We start from the raw sequence: 12,411 nt of genomic DNA on the forward strand, positions 1-12,411 counted from the left end.
TTTCTTTCATCTGCAGTGACCAGCCATAGTTAAGTGAAGTAACATCACACTGACCACACATAGGACGTGGGTGACCCTGGCAAGGCCACATTGATTGCCTGCCCCTACTTGCCCTGAGTGCTTGTCAGGCCACTTCAGAGGGTAGAAGGAGTCAACCACATAGTGTGAGCCTAAGGTCATGTGTCGGCCAGACTGGGTGTCGCTGGAGGACATGAGGGAACCGAGTGGGCTTTTATGACAAGATGGCAGGTTTCATGGTCGCAACTTTCAAAATTGCAGGCCTGCAGATGCCAACTGAATCACAGCAGCAGTCAGAGCACCATGGAGTCAACCCCTCAGCTGCACTCCTTCCATCAGCATATCGATGGATGTACCCGTCCTGCTGAACCTTGCTCGCACCTTCGCGCACACAGTGCCCCTAACCCTGTGCTCCACTACTTTCTCTGTTTGGGCCTCGGGCCTAGGATCTCTGCAAACCTTAAGTGGCCTCTCTGCACCATGTCAGCTGTGGCTCAGTGGGTAGCACACTCACTTCTGAGTCGGAAGGTTGTGGGACTTGAGCGCATAAATGTAGGGTGACACTCCAGTGCAGAGCTGAGGGAGTGCTGCACTGCCGGAGGGCACTGCCTTTTGGATGTGACGTTAAACCGAGGCCCCATCTGCCCTCTCAGGTGGATGTAAAAGATCCCATGGCACTTTTTGGAAGAAGAGCAGCGGAGTTATCCCCGGTGTCCTGGCCAATATTTATCCCTCAACCAACATAACAAAAACAGATTATCTGGTCATTAGCACGTTGCTGTTTGTGGGTGCTCACTGTGCGCAAATTGGCTGCCGCGTTTCCCACATTACAACAGTGACTACACTCCAAAAGTACTTCATTGGCTGTAAAAGCGCTTTGAGACATCGGTGGTCATGAAAGGCGCTATATAAATGCAAGGTCTTTATTCCTCCAAACTACTTTCGGTGAGTAGAAGTTCTGCCTCCTCCCTGTCCTGAGTACTCTAGGACTGGAAGTGTGGCTGCCTGGCTCGGTGCTGTGCAGGATGGAGTACTGCTGAATGTGTGATGTTACTGTGCTGTGGAGTATGGATATTGGATCGTTCTGTGCAGAGAGGGCAGGGTTAGATGATAGTTGGTTACTCTACAGGTAGAGTGTGAGCTTTGTTTGCATATAAAAACCGGATGACAGATAACACAAGGCATGAAGAAGGCCAACCCTTATTGCAGACTCATTGCAGACTATTCTTATCCAGTAACCTCCAAGAAAAAAGATTTGGGGTCAATGGCAGGTACATCCAATTAGGCTTCTCTCACCCACTCCAAACATCCAGGCCAGCAACTTCAGGACCTGAGGCTGCCACTGGTGCCTTTGCATGTGAGTTTATTATACTTAGCTTGGTGTTCTTGGAAAACCCCGCGGGCTCCTAATACCTTCCACAGGTGCTTGACACAGAGTGGGGCTGGCTGGACATCTCATTAGAGGCTTCCAGACTTGCTTATGGATTGGGGGCCTACACAGGAGGTGAATATTACTGTCACCTTGGTCAGTACTTCAAGCTCAGTCTAGTTCACGACACGTCAGTACGTTTCCTTTCCTCTGGCTGATAGAAACATAGAAAAATAGAAAAATAGGTGCAGGATTAGGCCATTCGGCCCTTCGAGCCTGCACTGCCATTCAATAAGATCATGGCTGATCACTCCTTCAGTACCCCTTTCCTGCTTTCTCTCCATACTCCTTGATCTTCTTAACCATAAGAGCCATATCTAACTCCCTCTTGAATATAATCCAATGAACTGGCATCAACAACTCTCTGCGGTAGGGAATTCCACAGGTTAACAACTCTCTGAGTGAAGAAGTTTCTCCTCATCTCAGTCCTAAATGGCCTACCCCTTATCCTAAGACTGTGTTCCCTGGTTCTGGACTTCCCCAACATCGGGAACATTCTTCCCGCATCTAACCTGCCCAGTCCCGTCAGAATCTTATATGTTTATATGAGATCCCCTCTCATCCTTCTAAACTCCAGTGAATAAAGGCCCAATTGATCCAGTCTCTCCTCATATGATGTTTGTGTCCTGTGTGAACATCACTGGTGCTCACCTGTCTGGTTCCACTCTGGGCCAGAGGCCCATTTCCTGCTAACCTCTGATGATAGCTGCCCTGCTGCGAATGTTATCAAACCGCTTCCTGGTCTCGGCGGGCAGTGAGCAGTTGCTGGGTGGAACCTTCAGCATTCCCACTGGCGTCCAAACTCCTTGGGATGGGCGGGGGTCATTTCAAGAGTCTCAAAGGACACTGTTTCCCCTGATTTGTTGAAGTTCCGTGTGCGGTCCCTTTAAATTTGCCGCGCAGTAACTTCCGGCAGTGACAGCAGCCGAGCGGCCTGCAGGGGACCGAACGTCCACGCACCTTAGTGATAGCTGGGGGCGGCTGGAGAGGAATTGGGATAGGGAGGGGGTAAATCCAGTTGTCGTGGTCCATGCCGGATCAAACAACCTGGGTAGGAAATGGGAGGAGGTCCTGCTGTCAGGAGTTAGGAGTTAAATTAAAACGCAGGACCTCGAAGGTAATAATCTCTGGATTATTGTCTGAGCCATGTGCAAATTAGCATAAAAACAAACACGGGGCCTAAATTGCCTCTTTCTGTTGTGTATCTGTAAAGCATGCACTCCCATGTTCTGCCACCAGGGAGCGCATCCCCCGAAGTCCCAAGGGATCCCAGCATCCCTTGGGAGCACTGTATATAAGCCGGCCCCTAAGGCCTGTTCCTCACTCTGGAGTGTCTTAATAAAGACTGAGGTCACTGTTACTTTAACCTCCCTGTGTGCAGTCTCATCTGTGTTAGGAACACAACAACTGGCGACGAGTATACGAATCCAACGCAAAGATGCAGCAAACTGTGGGCATCCTGGAGAAGTTCTCAGAGGGTGAGGACTGGGAAGCCTATGTCGAATGGCTAGACCAGTACTTTGTAGCCAACGAACTGGATGGAGAAGGAAGCGCTGCAAAAAGGAGGGCGGTCTTCCTCACGGTCTGCGGGACACCGACCTACAGCCTCATGAAGAATCTTCTGGCTCCGGTGAAACTCACAGATAAGTTGTATGAGGAGCTGTGTACACTGGTTCGGGAGCATCTTAACCCAAGGGAGAGCGTGCTGATGGCAAGGTATCGGTTCTACATGTGCCAGCGATCTGAAGGTCAGGAAGTGGCGAGCTACGTCGCTGAGCTAAGGCGACTTGCAGGACAATGTGAGTTTGATGGCTACCTGGAGCAAATGCTCAGAGACTTTTTTGTACTGGGCATTGGCCATGAGACCATCCCATGAAAACTTTTGACTGTAGAGATACCGACCCTCAGTAAGGCCATTGCAATAGCACAGGCGTTTATGTCCACCAGTGATAACACCAAACAAATCTCTCAGCACACAAGTGCTAGCAATGTTCATAAATTAACTGGAACTGTGTTGGCGAGCAGAAATGTACAGGGCAGAAACCACGAGTCTGCAACTGCCAGCAGGCCTCAGGTGAACCAGATGACTGAGTCCCCAACAAAGGATGAATGCAAGACAATTCACACCTTGTTGGTGTTATGGAGGCTTCCATTCAGCCTATTCATGCCGCTTCAAATGGTATGTTTGCAAGAGCTGTGGAACAATGGGGCACCTCCAACGAGCTTGCAGATGAGCTGCAAGCTCTGCAAAACCTGAAACCACCACGTGGCAGAGGAAGATTGATCCATGGTGGATCAAAGCAATTTCAAGCCTCAGAGAGAGGAGGCAGATGCTGAAGTACACGGGGTGCACACATTTGAGACGAAATGTCCACCTATAATGCTAAATGTAAAATTGAATGGCTTACCCATAGCCATGGAACTGGACACTGGCGCTAGCTAATCCATCATGAGTAAAAAGGTGTTTGAGAGACTGTGGTGCAACAAGGCATTCAGACCAGCCCTGAGTCCATCCACACAAAACTGAGAATGTACACCAAAGAGCTTATCACTGTCCTTGGCAGTGACATGGTCAAGGTCACCTATGAGGACTCGGTGCACGAACTGCCACCCTGGATTGTCCCGGGCGATGGCCCCACACTGCTTGGAAGGAGCTGGCTGGGCAAAATCCGCTGGAACTGGGATGACATCCGAGTGCTATCACATTTCGATGAGGCCTCATGTACCCAGGTTCTTAACAAATTTCCTTCCCTTTTTGAGCCAGACATTGGAAACTTTTCCGAGGCGAAGGTGCAGATCCACTTGGTCACAGAGGCACAACCCATTCACCACAAGGCGCGAGCGGTACCTCACATGATGAGGGAGAGAATGGAAATCGAGCTAGACAGGTTGCAATGCAAGGTCATCATCTCCCCAGTGAAATTCAGCGAGTGGGCCAGTCCGATTGTTCCAGTACTCAAAAGTGATGGCACGGTCAGGATTTGCGGCGATTCTAAAGTAGCTATTAATTGTTTCTCGCTACAGAACCAATATCCGCTACCTAAGGCAGACGACCTATTTGCTACGCTGGCAGGAGGCAAAACATTCACCAAGCTCGACCTGACTTCGGCCTACATGACGCAGGAGCTGGAGGAGTCTTCGAAGGGCCTCACCTGCATCAACACGCACAAGGGACTGTTCATCTACAACAGATGCCACTTTGGAATTTGGTCGGCTGCAGTGATTTAACAGAGAAACATGGAGAGCCTACTCAAGTCGGTACCACGCACGATGGTTTTTCAGGATGACATATTGGTCACGAGTTGGGACACCGTTGAGCACCTGCAAAACCTGGAGGAGGTCTTCATGGCAACAGAAGTGGAGTTTTTGGGGAGAAAGATCGCGGCGGACGGCATTCAGCCCACAGATGCCAAAACAAAGGCTATCAGGAACGCGCCCAGGCCACAGAACGATACGGAGCTGCGGTCGTTCCTGGGACTCAACTATTTTTGTAACTTCCTACCGGGGTTAAGCACTCTCTTAGAGACACTGCATGTGTTATTGCGTAAAGGTGAGAACTGGGTATGGGGAAAAAAAACAAGTAATTGCTTTTGAGAAAGCCAGAAACATTTTATGCTCCAACAAGTTGCTTGTATTGTATAACCCGTGTAAAAGACTCGTGCCAGCATGTGATGCATCATCGTATGGAGTCGGGTGTGTATTACAACAAGCTAACATTGCGGGGAAGTTGCAACCAGTCGCCTATGCTTCCAGGAGCTTGTCTAAGGCCGAGAGGGCCTACAGCATGATTGAGAAGAGGCATTAGCGTGTGTGTTCAGGGTAAAGAAAATGCATCAGTACCTGTTTGGCTTCAAATTTGAGCTGGAAACCGATAACAAGCCCCTCACATCCCTGTTCACTGAAAACAATGGGATAAATACTAATGCCTCAGCCCACATACAAAAGGTGGGCGCTCGCGCTATCAGCGTATGACGATACCATTCGCCACAGGCCAAGCACCGAGAACTGTGCGGATGTTCTCAGTCGGCTACCATTGCCCACCATGGGGGTGGAAATGGCGCAGCCTGCAAACTTGTTGATGGTGGCGCAGCCCGCAGACTTGTTGATGGTCATGGAAACATTTGAAAATGATAAATCACCTGTCACGGCCCGCCAGTTTAGAACTTGGACCAGTCAAGATCCTCTGTTGTCCCTCGTAAAAAACTGTGTATTGCATGGGAGTTGGGCCAGCATCCCCATTGAAATGCAAGAACTAATCAATCCGTTCCAGCGGCGAAACGTCGAGCTGACCATTCAGGCAGACTGCCTGTTGTGGGGTAACCACGTCGTGCTACCCAAAAAGGGCAGGGAGGCGTTCATCTCGGATCTCCACAGTACACACCCGGGTATAGTAATGATGAAAGTGATAGCCAGATCCCACGTGTGGTGGCCCGTTATCGACTCTGACTTAGAGTCCTGTTTACGGCAATGCAGCATGTGTGCTCAGTTGAGCAACATGCCCAGAGAGGCACCACTAAGTTTGTGGTCCTGGCCCTCCAGACCATGGTCGAGGATCCATGTCGACTATGTGGGCCCGTTTCTAGGTAAAATGTTCCTGGTGGTGGTGGATGCTTTTTCAAAATGGATTGAATGTGAAATAATGTCGGTAAGCACCACCCTCACCACCATTGAAAGCCTGAGGGCCATGTTTGCCACCCACGGCCTGCCTGACATACTGGTCAGTGACAACGGGCCATGTTTCACCAGTGCCGAATTTAAACAATTCATGACCCGGCAATGGGATCAAACATGTCACCTCGGCCCCGTTTAATCCAGCCTCCAATGGGCAGGCAGAGCCTTAATCGAGTCACAGAAGGCTCACTCCAAACCTGCCTGTCCCGAGTACTGCTCAGCTACCGCACGAGACCCCACTCGCTCATAAGGGTGCCCCCAGCTGAGCTACTCATGAAAAGGACACTTAAAACCAGACTCTCGCTGGTTCACCCCAACCTGCATGATCAGGTAGAGAGCAGGCGGCAGCAACAAAATGTAAACGATGGTTGCGCCACTGTGTCACGGGAAATTGATCTGAATGAACCTGTGTATGTGCTAAACTATGGACATGGTCCCAAGTGGATCACGGGCACAGTGATAGCTAAAGAAGGGAGTAGGGTGTTTGTCGTCAAACTAGACAATGGACAAATTTGCAGAAAGCACCTGGACCAAACGAGGCTGCGGTTCACAGACTGCCCTGAACAACCCACAGCAGACACCACCTTTTACGAGCCCACAACACACACCCAAAGGATCAACGACATCACGCCCAACAGCCCAGTAAGGCCAGGCTCACCCAGCAGCCCTGCATGGCCAACAACACGCCAGCCCAGCGAGGGCACAGCCAACACACCATAACAGACATTTGTACCGAGGCGGTCCACCAGGGGAAAAAAAAGCTCCCGACCGCCTCACCTTGTAAATAGTTTTCACTTTGACTTTGGCGGGGGAGCGATGTTGTGTATCTGTAAAGCATGCACTCCCATGTTCCGCCACCAGGGAGCGTATCCCCTGAAGTTGCAAGGGATCCCAGCATCCCTTGGGAGCACTAAGCCTGCCCCTAAGGCCTGTTCCTCACTCTGGAGTGTCTTAATAAAGACTGAGGTCACTGTTACTTTAACCTCCCTGTGTGCAGTCTGACCTGTGTTAGGAACACTACACTTTCTATATGGCCCGAGGCCGCCGAGTCTCCACAGAGGGGCCGCCACTTTAGGAATTGCCCTTGCTCAGGTTTGGAGCAGTGTAGCGGACCTCTCCGGTCGTTTTCCCGCCATGGTGTGCACGCGCCAACCCTTACCGACCAACGGTGACCCCTTCCCAAAATTGCCCCGCGGGAATTTGCCCCTATTGAAAATTTCCCGGTGGGAGCGGCGCACCACCGGTGGGTGCCATTGATAGCTTTTGCTGCCGGTAAACTCTCTGTGGCCGGGCAGCACGGCCGCCGTTAAAGGGGAGAGCGCACTGCCGGCAACATCATGTTTTTTTTTCTGTCGGTCGACTGCCAGGTCGGGCCGATAATTATGTCCCTCGGTTCAGCTGGGCCGCCAACAGGCAGCCTGGTACCCCCTCTTGGGTGCCAAGCTGCTGGCCCAGCTGAATCCCTCCTGGTGCCACTGAAGTGGCTGCAGAGTACGCAGCGGCCCTCCCCTTTAACTGAAGGGGAGAGACGTTGTGACTCATCAGCGTGATGACATCATCAGTAGGTGCTGATGACTTGGAGTGTCGATCACTCCACCCCGCCCCCACCTCCGCCCCACCCCCACCTCCGCCCCGCACCTCCGCCCCGCCCCCACCCTCTGCCCTCCGCCCCGCCCCCACCTCCACCCCGACCTCTGCCCCGATGATAAGACCATTTCCGCCCCGCTCCAAAAAAAAAATCACGAAGGGCTGAATTTCTGCCGATTGGCCGCCCCGTGCATTGTGGTAGTGGAACACTTCAAGAGCGGTAGGTGCGACTCGTTTCGGGAGGTGGCCAATTTTGTTCCCCAAGAGTGTTAACACTTGGCTTAAGGGCTGATGTGGGAAAGTGGGGTTCCTTTTCGTGGGACACTCTCACCAGTACTGAGACAGGAAAGAGCTGTACCGACAGGCCGTGCTAGACTTGACCAGTGTCCCAGCGGAAAGGGTAAACTGGAAGGTGGCAAAGGCTTTAAACTGGTAAGACCCGGTGGTGGGGGGGGAGGCAGAGGGATCTACAAGAGCTGAAACAACACGGTTAGCAAGGCCATGAAAAAGCAAACCAAGCACTCGGGTTTATTCCTGGAAGGATAGAATTGAAAAGTAGGGAAGTTATGCTTAACCTGTATCGAACCTTGGTTAGACCACACAGAGTACTGCGTACAGTTCTGGTCGCCATATTATAAAAAGGATATAGAGGCACTGGAGATTCTTCAAAGAAGATTTACAAGGATGATAGCAGAACTGCAAGGTTATAGCTATCAGGAAAGGATGAACAGGCTGGGTCTCTTCCCTTAAAAAGAGAAGACTGATGGGTGACCTAATAGAGGTCTTTAAATTTATGAAAGGTTTTGATAGAGTGGATACAGAGAGAGTGTTTCCACTTGTGGGGAAGAGCATAACTAGAGGCCATCAATATAAGATAGTCACCAAGAAATCCAATAGGGAATTGAGAAGAAACTTCTATACCTGGGGGGGGTGAGAATGTGGAACTCACTGCCACAGGGAGTGGTTGAAGTGAACAGTATCGATGCATTAAAGGGGAGGTTAGACAAGCATATGAGGGAGAAGGGAATAGAGGGTTATGTGGATAGAGTTAGATGAGGAAAGACGGGAGGAGGCTCGAGTGCAGCATAAACACCGACATGGACTGGTTGGGCAGAATGGCCTGTTTCTGTGCTGTATATCCGATGTAATCCAGTGTAATTCTTTGACCAATCTTACTGTTGCTGCTGTCTGGCTGATAAGTTGATATTATCTTTCCCTTCGATAAGAGACAGAACTCTTACAATGAAGTAATTGACGAGTACAATATAATTCAATTCTACAAACTATAACACAGCCACCCGCATCTTAGGCAATGTTGTAATGAGCTGCACGATTATCCACCTAAAGCAAGTACAGAAACCAAAGTAGATTAAAACACGCTTGATTTCAGAAAGCATTTCAGGACTAATCTTTTGTAATTACATTTAAAGATGCCTTTTTTTTTTCCAGTCCTCTCGGTTTTTTTCAGCCAGATCCCACTTAAATGGTCAAATTTTTAAAAGAGTTCCATGAAGTGCCTACACAGCCATCATTTCACCGAGGATACTTGGGAATATATGAACCATTCCCAGCAACCAACCCACGTTAAAAGGTTAAATGTGTTGGTTTTAGGTTAAAGTGTGATGAGATCAGCAGCCAGAGATGTATTCACACTGAAACAATCGAGGATTAATGACAGCTGTGCCAGTAATCTAAAATTATAACCATCTTTATCATCAACCCCGATCCATAACTGATGTCAGCTGTGGCTCAGTGGGCAGCACACTTGCTTCTGTGTCAGAAGACCAAGGGTTCAGTCCTACTCCAGGAACTTGAGCACAAAAATCTAGACTGAGGGAGTGTCGGAGGTGCCATCTTTTGGATGAGACATTAAACCGAGGCCCTGTCTGCTCTCTCAGGTGGACGTAAAAGATCCCACGGCACTATTTCGAAGAAGAGCAGGGGAGTTATCCCTGGTGTCCTGGCCAATATTTATCCCTCAGTCAACAGAACAAAAATAGATTATCTGGTCATTATCACATTTCTGTTTGTGGGAGCTTGCTGTGTGCAAGTTAGCCACTGTGTTTCCCACATTACAACAGTGACTACACTTCAAAAGTGCTTCATTGGCTGCAAAGCACTTTGAGACGTCTTTGTTTCAAGTCCACTGACATGTTCTACAATAGCCAAGCTTAGGGGCTGAGGCTCTGTGATTAATGTTGCAGCCCAGCAGTGTTTATTACCTTTGCTTCGATGAAGTGTGGAGAATACCACCAATGGACCAGACTATTGAAAAGAAGGCAAAGGCGACCAGTGTGTTGGTGATCTCCTCCGTTTCTTTCTGTATCGTGGCTGAGAAGCACTTTTTATCCATTGCTTTCAAAGCCTGAAAAATCTCCTCACCGTTGTCGACAAGATCTTCAGCAAAGCTGCAACACAAGAAGTCACTCGGTGAAATCGCTGACCGCGAAGGTTTGACGGAGTGAGACCGTCCTGTCTACCTGCCTCATTGTTCAGCAAATCAAACAAGGTTCGATGTGTTCCAGCAGGTGACTGTGGATCTATAGTTCCCACAGCTCTCCACCTCTGGGGTTTACCTATTACCTACGAATCAGATCAGTTAGCAGAATATAGAGTTTAGTACATATATGTGCATTAAAAAAAAATCAGATTATTGGGGATGTGAGGAGAAATGTTTTCACCAAGAGGGTGGTGAGGGTCTGGAACTCACTGCCTGAAAGTGTGATAGAGGCAGAAACCTTCACCACATTTAAAAAGTATTTGGATGTGCACTTGAAGTGCCGTAACCTACAGGGCTACGGACCTAGAGCTGGAAAGTGGGATTAGGCTGGGTAGCTCTTTGACGGCTGGCGCGGACACAATGGGCCGAAATGGCCTCCTTCCGTGCTGTAAACTTCTATAATTCTATTGTACCAAGAGCTGGCATGTCTTCGCTCCGAATGTAAAACTACATAATTTTGCCAAACATAAATAAAAACAATGAACCAGCGAGCAACAGAAAACGTGGTTTTATTCCTTCAATGCACCTGTGTGGGTAGGGTGGGCAGAATGAGGGGAGGTGAGGGGAGGGAACAGCACTGGAGAGGGTGATTTCACTGGGCCTGTTAATAACTGGTAGCGATTAGAATCATAATGCTCAATTTTCCCCAATGCCGTTTTTTTGCGTATTGCAAGAATTACGACCGTTTTTTTTGGCCCCGACTACTCAAAAAAAATAGCAAGTTTCCCCGTTCTATTTTTTGAAATTGGCGCCGTACAGCCTATCCTTTAGCTTTGGGGGGTGGAGCCTAAGGTCTGTGCTGAAAAAAACGATGCACCCCTTCTGCGCATGCGCGGGAAAAAAATAATTTTTTTCCGTGACTGCCCCCTCCTCTGCTACTAACCATTTGTCTGTTCTGTTATATTTTGCAGAACTTGAAGCCAACCCTGACGAGGCTGAAGCTGATACAGAAGAAGATTCAGACACGGACGAGCCTGAAGAGGAGAACATCTTCCAATCCCACCTTCCAGACCAAGAACGTGGGGGTGAGTGGGAGGGGGAGGGGGAGAGGATGGATGAAGCCCCCACTGTTGTACTCACTCTGGAGGAGCTGCAGGTGCCACTCATTGAGGTGCCCAGCCCCTTCCCTGAGTGGTCGAGTGTTGGGACATTCCATGGTTTCTCACAGACCAAGGCTGGGGATTCCAGTGGGGTGCAGCGAGGCACACCCATGGCCCCACCATCCGAGGCTGCAGGTCCCAGTGGGATGCAGCGAGGCTCACCCAGGGTGAGGAGGGGAAGGAGAGCTCGACAGTGCTCTCCTGAGGTGTAGGATCTAACAGATGTGGTTCAGATGATGGCAATGAGTGCGGAGAGCATTGACCTTACCCGATCACTCCTGGACACCATCAGTGGGGTGGGTGATGAGGTATCGGGGCTGTCGGGAAAAGTAACAACACTCTCACGAGAAATGGGAACACTATCCGGGAACATGAGGGAGGGAATGTTGCAGGCAGCGGATACAATGTTGGTGCACATGAGAGGGGGAATGTTATAGGTAGTTGATGCACTGTCAGTGATCTTAAAATTTTGTAAGTGATTTTAACTGAAAACTTTAAAGTTTGAAGCAAGAATATTTTTATTAAAGTTAAGTTAAGTACAAACAAGTGTTAAACTTTTTAATAAAATATATTTTAAATTATAACTGAATCATTTCCATTATCTGTTCCATTATTAACACAACTTTTTGAATTAAAGAAGAATCATTTCCATTATTTGTTCCATTAACACAACATTATGGAACATGTCCAAACAGTAAACATGGTCCATTTGGAATAATTGCCGCTGAGCCTTCAGGCAGCAAATCATTCACGGATGAGCTGCTGGCGCAAGGCTCGAGCAATCGTTTAAAGGGGCACGACGGCCCGCCCTCCTCCGTCGTGCTCCGGGTTCAGGTAGTTGCGTGGCTTCCTCTTCCTCGTCCTCCTCCTCATCATCTGCATCTTCCTCCTCATCATCAGCCACTCTCACCTCAGGTGGGTCTACTACTACCAGCTGCTGCTGCCTCATGATGGCTAAGTTGTGCAGCATGCAGCACACGACAATCTCAGGGGAGTATTGCAAGTAGCCTCCGGAATGGTCAAGGCATCGGAAACGCAGTTACAAGATGCCAATGGTCCTCTCTATGATACTGCACGTCACAATGTGCGACATGTTGTATTCCCGG

At 49.4% G+C, this 12,411-nt stretch overlaps 1 protein-coding gene across 1 annotated transcript in view; it reads right to left on the reverse strand.

The window, feature by feature from the left end:
* Positions 1-12,411, reverse strand: part of LOC139278130 (dynein axonemal heavy chain 3-like) — a 485,560-nt gene that overhangs the window by 254,378 nt on the left and 218,771 nt on the right. Inside the window, exons 26-27 of the mRNA XM_070896786.1 lie at positions 9,928-10,113; positions 8,990-9,046 (exon numbers count right to left, since the gene is read on the reverse strand). Coding sequence (XP_070752887.1) covers positions 8,990-9,046; positions 9,928-10,113 — 243 coding nt within the window. The remainder of the gene's footprint in view (positions 1-8,989; positions 9,047-9,927; positions 10,114-12,411) is intronic.

Source organism: Pristiophorus japonicus, chromosome 13 (genome assembly GCF_044704955.1).
Source record: "Pristiophorus japonicus isolate sPriJap1 chromosome 13, sPriJap1.hap1, whole genome shotgun sequence".
Classification (NCBI taxonomy): domain Eukaryota; kingdom Metazoa; phylum Chordata; class Chondrichthyes; family Pristiophoridae; genus Pristiophorus; species Pristiophorus japonicus.